The sequence below is a fragment of the Eptesicus fuscus genome, chromosome 6 (genome assembly GCF_027574615.1).
Source record: "Eptesicus fuscus isolate TK198812 chromosome 6, DD_ASM_mEF_20220401, whole genome shotgun sequence".
In the NCBI taxonomy this organism is placed as follows: Eukaryota; Metazoa; Chordata; class Mammalia; order Chiroptera; family Vespertilionidae; genus Eptesicus; species Eptesicus fuscus.
In genome coordinates, this window is record NC_072478.1 from 104,185,285 (window position 1) to 104,197,483 (window position 12,199).

Here is a 12,199-nt window from a genome sequence, read left to right on the forward strand (position 1 = left end):
ATGTGTTGGAACCATTTAGGTAGAGCTGCGTAGACATGGCCTTGGAGAGGAAACTCCATCCAGGGCAGGTGACTTAAATACAGGAGGAAATGCCAGGAAGCTGGACAAAGAAATCCGGCATTCAGTGATCACGGCAGACGACTACATTTAATTTTAGGTCTCTAAGTGCTAATATTGCTTTATAATTATAACATCAATTGACATGCAGCACAGTTGAGTCACTCCCAGTCGCCTCCATCAAAATGTAGGTTCTTAGTAGAGTCACTTGATAACATCTATTTTGACAGTAAATCTGCAGAATTTAATTTTGCCTTTCTGCTCAGCGTTCCTTACCTGTGCTTATCTTTTTTAAGGTTTCAGTGTGGAAAAAAGTACACAAAGTCATTTCTAGAATGCTCGAAGAAAACGAAAAATATAGACTCAGGCTGAAATGCCAACAATTATCTAGTGAAAGTAAGTTATACTATTTATTGTATTGAAGGACTGGCTTCTATAACAGTTTAGTTTTCCTGGATCACATTACAACAGGACTTATCCTGATTGTCATGCAAGGTCCAGAACTCTGGACTCGAGGTAACCACTGCTCATCACAATTAAAATACAGCAAACGGTGCAGCCGTGAGGAGAGTGGAGGCCGGAGGTGAATGCTGATGGGAATTTAGTGAACAAGGGTGCACGCTTGTCTCTTAAATCTGAATTTCCATGCCAACCTTTTAATACAGATTACAAAGCTGATCCCCAGTGATGAAGGAAGACATTAACAGCAATGTAAACTATACGTCACTTTATAGTCACATGGATGCTGCCATCTAACTTAATGCATTCGGCAAAACCTGCCCTTGAGCTATGGCCTTGGTGTCACTTCATTCCTGGAAAACATCCTGTAGATTAAACCAGGTGCTAAAGCTGCATCAATATTGAGTTCCATGCTGTGGCCAGAGCAACATTAGATGTGATCTAGTATATTTACTAAAGTAATTGGATTCGCACGCAATTAAGTTGGATAAAAATCTCTGTGTATGTAACTAATAATGCCACACAGATTGATAATCATAATAGTTATTTTCTTTCCTTCACATGCATGTCCTAACACACGTGTTACCATGCTGGATGCTTCTGTAGGTTCTTAGTACAGTCACTTGATGACAACGTCTATCTTGACAGTAAATCTGCAGAGTTTAATTTTGTGAAGAATATTTTCAAACAATAATAATTAGAAATGGAATGCTGTTTTGTAAACAATGTGACACTAGAAACTCATTACTGTGTGTGTAATAGTGCATCAATAATGGCAGAAATTGTTTGCAATTATGGCATATAAGCTAGTGTTCAGATTAGTGATGCTCTATTTTGCTTTCCTTACCCAATTAAAACGGAGAATGAATGGAGTAGGAGAGGTGATTAGGAGAAAAAAGTAGTCAGTGGTTCCTTAGCGGAAAAGGATGTTTGAATAAGCGGAGCAGTGTGCAGAAAACCCGGACCTTGTTCTGAGTGTTAGTCCAGACCCAATAACTTCAATGAATATGCTAGGTCAGATCTAATCTTGCTCTGGCCACAACCTTGAACTTGCAGGGTTCGCTTGTGCCTCAGCAAGAGGCTTTCTGTTAACCATCAAACACTCTAGTAAGGATTGTTTAAACTTAAAATAATATGCTGTGTTTTTCAGAAACAGCCTCTTACAAACAAAAGATATCCTTATAATTCGTTATTTCGTATTACAATTTTAAACCAGATTACAAAAATTAATGATCACGTCTTTAAGGATGTATTATAACTTATTCCTTAATATGCATTTATTAATGGGAAAACCTTTCCCAGAGGCCCACTTGAATTTTCCTTGTGTTTTATATTGTTTCTAGACTCAGATTACACAAGATGAATCTTCTCATCATCTTCTGGTAAGAATCTATTTTGATAACAATTATAAAGTATAGACTTTAAAATTTCCCCTTTCTATCCTACTTTCTCCAACCTTTAGTGTATACCCATTGCTAACTCCAGCCAGTCTCCTTCCTGAAACCAGTGTTTGGCACATAGTGGGCACTCATTAAGTATTTGTTGACATTTAATAAACTTCATTTGGGCCCCCTGTCTGCAGTGCTATTGAAACTGCTCTCTCCACGGTCATCTTTTTTCTTTTTGTTCATGTGTCTGCTTAGTTCTCTTCTCTCTTTGCCCCCCTTGCTGCTTCCCGCGGTGACAGGTCCTCTTCCTGTCCAGCATGAGGGCACCGTGGCTTCCGTTCTTCGGGGCACTGAGAGTGGGCGTCCTCGTTTCTCTTACAATGGCACCCCAAAGTGGCAGTCACACCAAGTTCGCACAAAATAGCACGAGAAGTAAGGGCTGTAAAGTAATGCCTAGTTTTGTTTCTTCCTTTAGTTATAATTTAATTCTACGAGATGGGATTTGTGGCAGCGTGTTCTTCTGTGACTGTTCAGCAAAGCTGCCTGTTTGCCGTTGCAGGACTCGGTGCCTGGGCAGATGGCCTAGGCCTTGCCCGCCACGCCGTGTCCAGAGCCCGGCAGGGGCCGCCTGCACTGTGGGAATGTGCTGGGTAACTTTCAGGCTGTTGAATTCTTGGGTAAAGCTTCCAAATTTAGCTGATGAAACTCAAATCCTTGTAAAATGAGGCATTTACTTGTTTATGCTGTAATTTGTGCTGCACAAAGTTTTGTGGTAAATGTGAATGTTCATTTCAATGTTGGCTTACTTTATGTAACTTACACTACTTGACACAGTCAGGTAATCTGTTTTAACGATCGAATGTGTCAATATTTATTAGATTTAAAACTAAGTGTCATGGGGTCCAGACTTGGTTTGCCTCACTGTTCCAGAGCCCTGGAGTAATGAAGACTCCTAGGGAAAGAATGTTCTAGATAGGTGCTCTACATCTTTTCATTTTTATCTAAAAATTTCTGGTGAAAATGTATTAAACCTCTGTTTTTTTGATAGAACATAATAAACACAATACAACTTTTCTCTGCTGACAATATCTAGAAAGTATTTACATCTGATCACGTTGCCCAACCCCTTCCATCCGCCTCCCTGCCTCTCCCACTCAGGGTAACCATCACACCGAGTCTGTGCAGATGATTACTTTTTATATCGCTTATTGCAGTGATATATGTCTTCCTAAAAAGTGCATCTAGGTGTCTGACTTTGTAACGAGGACGTTATGTTGCATGTACTCTTTTTGGACTTTTACTATTACTTTGTAACATTCGTGCATATTGCTGACTGCCATTGGGGCTCATTTGTTTTACTCAGCACTTTCTAAAAGTCAAGTCAAGTGTGAGGGGATAGCCAGGTTCCTGGGCATAACGCACTCTGAGCCCAGATTATCTCACTTTTCCTCAGGATAAACTTACCCCGTGCTTCATCTGTTTAATTTAAAGATAATCCTAAATGATCCCTGTGCTTTCAGAACTCTGATTGCGTGTCTAGAAACATATTATATTCCCGGAGAAGTTACAGCAGGAAATCAGTTCATCTGTGGCTGCTGGGTGAAGGCTGACTCGCGGCTCCAGGGAGCGCCCCATTTCCCTGTTCTGTCCTTTCGGAGGTTCTGGTAGGAGGGACACTTCCCATGTTTCTGCGAGTGTCCCAATCTGATCTCGGTGGCTCCTTGGAATGGTCACTTGTCAAGCCGGGCTTCCTGTGACCCTGCTGTGCCCCCTCGGACTCTGTGCCTGGGATTGAAGCTTAGAGAAATCTTTTAAACAATGGAAATAGCCTGGTGACTGGATGAGCCCGTCACCCCGGGTGTGGGCGTGTCATTTAGTATTTGTGTTATGTAATTGCGTACAGGCCAGAAGCCAGAAGTTTTATTTTATTTTTTAAAAATCACCATGAAATGGAATCTTCTGGACATCAAGAGACAGAGATTGACTGAAAGCTGAAATGGTCCCAGCAAAAGCAATGCCAAGTTCAGGAGTCACCAAACGCGCACTGCCCACTCCTCGCAGGTGGAGCCTCGGTTACACACGATCTGGGGCAGAGGCGGGAGCGGGCCAGCCCGCACGAGCTCCTGCCTTTTGTGAGCCAGGTTCAGGGGGGCCTTCTTTAGCTCCCTCGCTTATTGGTGTAATATTTACTGAGTACATACTATGTCCTCGATTCTGTTCTAGGCCCTGGAGAGCAGAAGGGAACAAGACATATTAAATGTCTGGCTTCCAGGGAAGACATCATAAATACCTGAAGCATTCAGTGTGTTTCGAGAGCAAGTGCTATGGAGAAAAATAGAGGGGACGAGGGTGTGTTGAGGGGTGCAGTGGAGGGAAGGCTCCACGCAGAAGGTGACGTGGAGATAAAACTGGAAGGAAGGAAGCCAGGGTGCAGAGGCAGGACCTGAGGCTGGAGGAGAGGGGAGAGGAGGTCCATGGAGTGGGGGAGAGAGAGAGAGGAGATGAGAGGGCAGCAGACGCCAGACTGTGTGCACGGTTTGGAGGACGCTCCGTTTCCCCCGAGTGGGATGAACTACTGGAGCGTTTTGCGCAGAGTATTGACATGAGCCGCCGACCTTTAACACAACTCTGGCAGCTGTGTTGAGAAAGGACTGGTCTTACCTGAGAGTCAGTGAGGGATGTCTTTCTCCCTGTCTTCTCATCTATAATTATAAAAACATAATATGCTAATTAGACTGGACGTCCTTCCGGACGACCTTCCGGATGAAGCCACAGCTGCGAGGGCTGAGCCCCTTGCATGAGTTTCGAGCATTGGGCCTCTAGTATAAGCATAAAAAATCAAGCAGGTGGGACTTCTCTGCAGAGAGGGACTTTTCATGGGAAATTTGCAAATTCTAAAGCTCTCTTTCCTTGGCAAAGACATACAGTCCATCTCTTGGGAGGGGACACTCACACCCTGGTTGCACTTTAAGAACTACGGGTATATGAAACATACTAAAAATCTCTAATAACCAGGAAAATGCACAAAACCACAGTGACACCTCACCTCTCACCTGTTAGAATGACTGATATCAAAAGATAAAAAAGAGAAGTGTTGGTGAGGATGTGGGGAGATGGACCCACGTGCACTGTTGGTAGGAATGTAAATTGGTACAGCCCCTGTGGGAAACAATACAGGGTTCCCCAAAAACTTGAAAGTAGAGCTGCCATGCAACCCAGCTATCCCAGTTCTGGGTGGGGTGCAAAGGAAATTAAAACAGTGTCTTGAAGAATAACTGAGCTCCCAAGTTCCCTGCAGCATTAGTCACAACAGTCAAGATATGGAATCAGCCTAAGTGTTCGTCAGTGGGTGAAGGGAGCCCGGCTGGTATGGCTCCGTGGTTGAACATTGACCTATGAACCAGAAGGTCATGATTCAATTCCCGGGTCAGGGCACATGCCCAGGTTGCGGGCTCCATCCCCAGAGTGGGACTTGCAGGAGGCAGCCGATCAATGATTCTCGTCATTGATGTTTCTATCTCTCCCTCCCTTCCTCTCTGAAATAAAAAAAAATATATTTTTTTAAAAATATGAAAGTTTAAAAAAAGGGTGAATGGATAAAGAAGATGTGATACACACATACATACACACACACACACACACACACACACAATGGAATATTAGCCTTTTAAAAGGAAGGAAATTCATTTGTGTCAACATGGATGAACCTGGAGGACATGATGCTAAGTGAAACAAGCCAGGCACAGAAGGACGTACTGCGTGGTTTCACCTACAGGGGGGACCCAAAAGGCCGAGCTCCTAGAGCAGGGGTGGCTGCCAGGGGCTGGGCGGTGGGGCAACGGAAGCCGTTGGTCGAGGGTACAGTCACGCAGGACGAGTGGCCTGGAGCCCCACTGCACACGGTGACTGCATCAGTACTGCTGTGTTGTCTGTTGTAGTCTCCCTATGCTTCCTGTGGTTTGTTACCCAGAGTCAACTGTGGTCTGAAACATTGAATGGAAAATTGCAGAAATACACAGTTCATAAGCTTTCAATTGCATGCCGTTCTGAGTGTGTGCGATGAATCATCCGCCTTGGTCATCAGACCACCTGTCGCAGTGCACCAGTGCGCGTGTTCCAGTCACCCTTATTTTACTTACTGATGGCCTTGAAGGGAGGTGACCCTAGCAGCTCAAACACGTCAAAGACGAGCGTAAAGAGCTTCCTTTAAGGGGAAGGGCATGTGTGTATAGGAACACGCAGTATATGTAGGCTTTAGTACTAGCCACGGTTTCGGGCATCCACTGGTCTGGGAAGGTATTTGTGCTTGATATGCTAGATCTTAAATGTCATACACACACACACACACACACACACACACACACACACGGTAACTGTGAAATGATGAATATGTAAATTAGATTAATTGTGGGATCACTTCACAATGTATACATATATCAAGACAGTACATTTTACATCTTAAGTATGCACAATGCTTATTTGTTAATTATCCTACCTAATAAAATGGTAATATGTAAATTACCATCACTCCACTACGCCCACGATTGGGCCAGCGGGAGGCGCAGGGGGCGGGACTCGGGATGGCCGGGGTAGCTGATTGGGCCAGCGGGACGCTGAGCTCGCGTTGCCAGTGGCAGCAAGAGCTCAGCGTCTGCGCCATGGCTGTGCTGCGGAACAGAAGGGGCCTCTGGGGCAGCGAGCTCACGTCCCGCCGCGGACCATCAAAAGCAGGGGAGCTGGGTGCCTGTCTGCTCCGGCACCAGGCCTTTCGGAAGCCTCTGCCACGCCGGAGGCTTCTGAAAGGCCTGGTGCACCAGCAGACAGGCACCCAGCTCCCCCGCGATCGAAAGCAAAAGCGTGTAGGGGACCCTACACGTGCATGATTCAATCATGCACTGGGCCTCTAGTACTTCAATAAAACTGGGAGAAAAAGTAATAATAGATGTTTATAGTGTGCTCATCCTCTCTGGTGGATCAGAGGGTCTCAGGACCATAATGGGAATCTTCCACAAGGTCTCCCATGATGCCCAGCGACCTTACCTTCAACTCTGACTTCACCACGTGGCTTACTAGTAGCCTCTTACAAGCCCACTGCTTTTTAAAAAGTTAGTTTCTGCCCAGCAGGCATGGCTCAGTGGTTGAACATCAACCTGTGAACCAGGAGGTCACGATTCGATTCCTGGTCAGGGCACATGCCCGAGTTTGTGGGCTCGATCCCCAGTTTGGGGCGTGTAGGAGGCAGCCAGTCAATGATTCTCTCTCATCATTGATGTTTCTATCTCTCTCTCCTCCTTCCTCTCTGAAATCAATAAAATTATATATTTTTTTAAATTTTGTTTTTTAGAACTAAAACACTTTTTTTTTCCTCTAGCAGAAAATTATTCATGATTTTTCCATTAATTTAAAAATAATTAACATGTTTTGGGGAGATGAAAAAACAGTACTTAGGACAGATGAAAATCACCCATAAAAACATCCAGGAAAGAAACCCTATAAACATTTTAGTGTCTTTAAACCTTTATATTTTCACGTAGTTGAGATGTTTATAGAATTTTATTCTTTTTACTCATTCCCATATTGCAACATTCCATGACATAATTTTTAATGACTAAATAGTATTTCATCAAAATGAATGAACCAAAATGTACTTGTCCACCCCCTGGTTAATATGTAGGTTGCAAGAACTCAATCCCGATTCCGATCCAACCACCATTACACAAATAATCATGCAGTTTTAAAGAATGATTGGTATTTCAACAGAAGAACAGAGTGTGAAGGGAGCATGTGCATGAGGAGCCAAATACAGTCTGGGGTCTCGGGGAGACTTCTCTGAGGAAGTCATGTCTAACTGGCTCTGAAGGACCCTCAGACACGGAAGGAGTGGAAAGAGCATTCCTTGAAGAGGGCGCCACTTTCGTGTGGAAAGTCTGGGTTGGGGAGGAGTGTGTGTTTGGGGTCAGGGGAAAGGGGAGAGAGGCAGGAGGCGATGCCTGTCGGGTAGGCAGGGGGCAAATCATAAAGAGCCGTGTAGGATAGTTTAAGATTTTAGTCTTTATCTTAAAAAAGAAAAATAAAAGCCCCTGTAGAGTTCTAGGTAAGGAGGCAACATCACCAGGCTTTCGTTGTACAGACATCGCTTGGACTATGGGGTGGAGAACAGGCGGGCAAGGAGGGCAATGCAGGTGTCAGGAGACCGGTCAGCTCGGGAGGGAGCGGGGTAAGGAGGCGTCACGAAGACAGGCGTGGGGGAGAAATGTGGAGCTGGTGACTGAATGAAGGAGCGAGGAAGATGTCACGAACTCCTCTCTGTTTCCTGGCGGGAGCAGTGGATGCATGATGGGGCCACACAGGAGGAGGGGCAGGTCCAGGGAACACAGTTTGGGGACATGCTGAGGTTCAACTCAGTGCCTCTGAACCATCCAATGAAGATGTCAAGGGAACAGTTGTATTTTGGGATCTGAGTCTATAACCGGACAATCAAGGGGTCCACGCTGCCTGTCACTACTTGAGCCCATTCAGCAGAGACAGAGTTGAATCATACATGAGCGTTTATTCCAATACTGCCGGCAGCATGGGAGAGCAGCAGGTCACCCACAGAAATCTGCTCTGCCCCCTCCCCCATAGCCAGCTGCTGATATTGGGTAGAAGGACAGAGATTACATGGGGAAGTGGGCAAAAGGCATGCCAAATGGGCAGGTTACTGGTAATGGGGGCTGGAGATTTGCAACAGCCTGTGTGTATGCAGAGGCTGGGGGTCTTCAAAGGGCTGGGGCTCTGGTTTCTGCAACAAGGTTGCTAATCTGTCCAAGATAATAGGCAGGATGGGCTGCATTTCCAGTGAGCTCCCAGGTCCCAGGTGCCTTCTTTAATCCGAACAAAACAATCTCGGGTAACAGAGCATGATGAATGTTTCTTACGATGATAGCTGGTCCCCAACATTCTATTTCTGCCCCTATCTAGTGCAGAAGAAATGTCTCTGCTGGAGATCAAATTTTAGAGTTATTGGCATCTGGAGGGTGTTTGAAGTCACACGTTGTGATTGTCAAGTGTGGGATGCAGACAGCCTAGAGCAGAGCCCGCGATGGAAGCCGCGCTGCCCAGGGAGATCACCTTCAGGACTAAACGCCGTCCCTCTGCTGTTAGCTGGCCCCTGAGCTGTGAACCCTGCCCGGGAGTTGCCCGTGGCTGAAGACGGCCACCTTGCCCAAGTCTCCACGTGCTGGGCAGGGCCCCCAATCTCAGGGAGGACGACTACAGGGCCAGCCTAGCTGCAGAGGACCCCGAGATGGCTGAGGGCTTTGTTGGGACCAGATGGCCATTCAAGTTCTCTGTCTGACCAAGTCTGCTTCCTCTCCTTCCCTCTCCATCCGCAGAGCTCTCCCTCGTAAATGCCTGCATTCAAAGCTCTCAGCGGTGGCTTTTGGGGAACCTGTTCTGCAGCCCAAACTTTCCACTCAGTTGTGACTTGTTTTACAACACAGACTGGACAGCTCTTGTTGGAGAGACAGCTGAATGGATCACTTAACAGGAAGAGAGCCTCGGAATGCCTTTTAAAGACCAAGGTCTAGGCAAAATACAAAAACTCTTCAAAAAGCCCGTTATTCTCATCCAATTATTTCTTCCCAAGTGCATCCGCAGGCTTCCGTTGGAAGAGTTCTTTGTAAGTCATCCTGCCTGTACCCACAGGCCTTGCCTCCTTCACTTGGCGTCCCCTTTTTCAACCCTTCCTCGCCAATCAGAGGAGAAGCTGAACTAGCCTTTGTGGCATTGCCTCTCTGCCTCTCCATTGTCCGTCTCCCCCCTTTAAGTCCGAAGTCGGCAATGACCCATTTCCTGTTTAAGCGGTAAGAGAACCTCATGCTTTTCAGAGCTCTCTGACTGCTGTTATTTGAAATTTAAATATAGAGCTCCTAGCAAGAGTCTGAGCATAGCTTCCCTTTATGCTTGCCTCTGGGAGATTCTTAGAACAGATTTCTAAAAGGCGTATATTTCTACCACTCCATTAAATTTGGGATAACGTTCTTAAACTGACAACATGATTTATAATGAGACATCCAACGTGCTTTTATCATCTCCTTCATTGGAGATATATCTGTACATGGAGACAAAGCAAAACCCTTTGTGCTGAGACGTGATGACATTGATCGCAGAAGCGCCCAGACTCACTGACATGTGTGCATGTAAGATAATTACTTCACATAAAGCCTCCTCGTTGGAGCCCTTTGGAAAAGGACTCACATTTGCTCACTTTTCTCCCACTTCCCCAGTTCTGACAAGAGTGTCTCGGGAAATGGGAATAAAATGTGAAAATAGGCATCAGTGAAAGTAAAGACAGGTTTAGCATCCGATGAGCATGACAACAGGGAGAAGCAGGAAGAGGACACAGATGTGTGATAATTATCAAAAGAATTTGTTTTATTCTTCAGGCTGAGAGATGGCCATCAATTCATGTATGTTTTTGTCATATTAAAAAAGCACCAGTCTGGCCAGCGTGGCTCAGTGGATGGAGCGTCGGCCTACAGACTGAAGGGTCATGGGTTTGATTCCAGTCGGGACACATGCTTGGGCTGTGGGCTTGGTCCCCAGTGGGGGGCATGCAGGAGGCAGCCGATCAATGATTCTCTTTCCTCATTGATGTTTCTATCACTCTCCCCCTCTCCCTCTCTGAAATCAATAAACATATATATTTTTTAAAAATCACCAAAGGGGGAAAAAAGAATAACAACAACACCCCACATGTGTGTCCCAAGTAGCTAGGGGGGGGGGGAAGTTTATGTAGAAAACAATGAAGAAGATCACAAGAAATAATAAAAATAATAAAAAACATAAGACAATTTTCTTATTGTCAGACTTAATTATAAGGATTTAAATTCCCATGTTAAAAAGGTTACTTAAAATGACCTAGTCAAGAAATAAAGTACAATTTTAAAAGGCTGGGAAGAACAAGTAGAATCTGTAGAAGGAAGGGTTTGCAATGGTATTTTAGATAGAGAGGAACTCAAGTCACAAAACACTAAATGGACAAATAGATTCTTTTACGTTCATTAAAGCAAAGTTCACAAGAAGATGCAAACTTGTGAGGCTAATATACAAATAACATAGCTTTAATGCAAGGAGAAATGTCACAACATGATGGCACATAACACCCCTCTCTAATTTCTTGACAGGTCAAGCAAGTAAAAAATAAATCAATGAGTGTACAGAAGATTTAAATAACAAACTTGATTGGATAATTATGTATAAAAATCTATATTTATATAGAATATTTCCTTATGTTCAGAGAATTTTAACAGAAATAATTCATATCTTAGGCCACAAAGAAAATGTAATACACTCCCCAAAACAGAGAATATACAGAAAACACTCTTAGACCACGTGCAATAAAACTAGAAACTAGTCTTAAAAGATATAAATTAGCAACAAGAAAAATAGCATTCAGAAATTAAAATGAAAAACAAACTTATTTTACTGAATGACTGGAGTCAGAGAGGCAAATCTTTAGTTATAAAATAATCGAGGAGCTGTAATGAGCAAGCAAATATTTCAGAAGTAAATTAAAATAAGAGCATTTCTTTCATTGGGACAAGGCAAATCAATAAACTAGTTATTTGTCCCAGGAAGGTTCAAAAGAGAAAAACGAGATAAACTTCAGGAAATGAGGGAGAAGAAAACAATTTTTTAAAGTATAAATTGGTAAATTAGAAAACTAAAAAATGATTGATGTAAGAGATGATTCTTAAAATGCTTATCTAATAATTAAGAGTAGGTATTTGTTTTACACTTAGAGATGTTCTTCTAAGCACTTTGCCTATCTTAACTCATCTAATCTTTATAACAACCCAATAGTATCCTCAATTTACAATGTGGAAATTGGGTCACAGAGAGGTGAAATAACTCCCCAAGGTCACAAATCTAGCAAGTGGCAGAAGTGGGAGTCCCAGACAGTCTGGCTCCAAAGACTGTATCTTTGAGTCCCACACTACACTCAAAATTATTCAGGAAAGTGGTTACAAATTCATAGAAACGATAAATAGCAATTAAAAATTGTAAGTGAAAACAATGCATCTACTTTTGTGCTAAAAACACAGATTTAAAAATATTCTTTGTAAGTAATTGGTGGTGAAAGCCTCCTAGAATTACAGATGAGGCTCAGAAGAGTAGGTATGCCCTGTTTCTTTCACCCAGCCTGGGCCATACACTGCCTTAAGGGCGTGTTACTAGGTCAAGAGTCAAGGCCGTGAACTCTGTGCGTCGGGCACGGTGTTGTGGTGTGCAGGTGTCTGTTGTTGGGACTA

The 12,199-nt window shown here is 44.0% G+C and overlaps 1 protein-coding gene across 1 annotated transcript in view; it reads left to right on the forward strand.

Moving 5' to 3' along the window:
• Nucleotides 1-368: 368 nt before the first annotated feature.
• NSG2 (neuronal vesicle trafficking associated 2) overlaps nt 369-12,199 on the forward strand; it is a 44,530-nt gene continuing 32,699 nt past the window's right edge. Inside the window, exons 1-2 of the mRNA XM_054717049.1 lie at nt 369-453; nt 1,860-1,898. Of these exons, the coding sequence (XP_054573024.1) occupies nt 1,876-1,898 (23 nt within the window). The 5' untranslated portion in view covers nt 369-453; nt 1,860-1,875. The remainder of the gene's footprint in view (nt 454-1,859; nt 1,899-12,199) is intronic.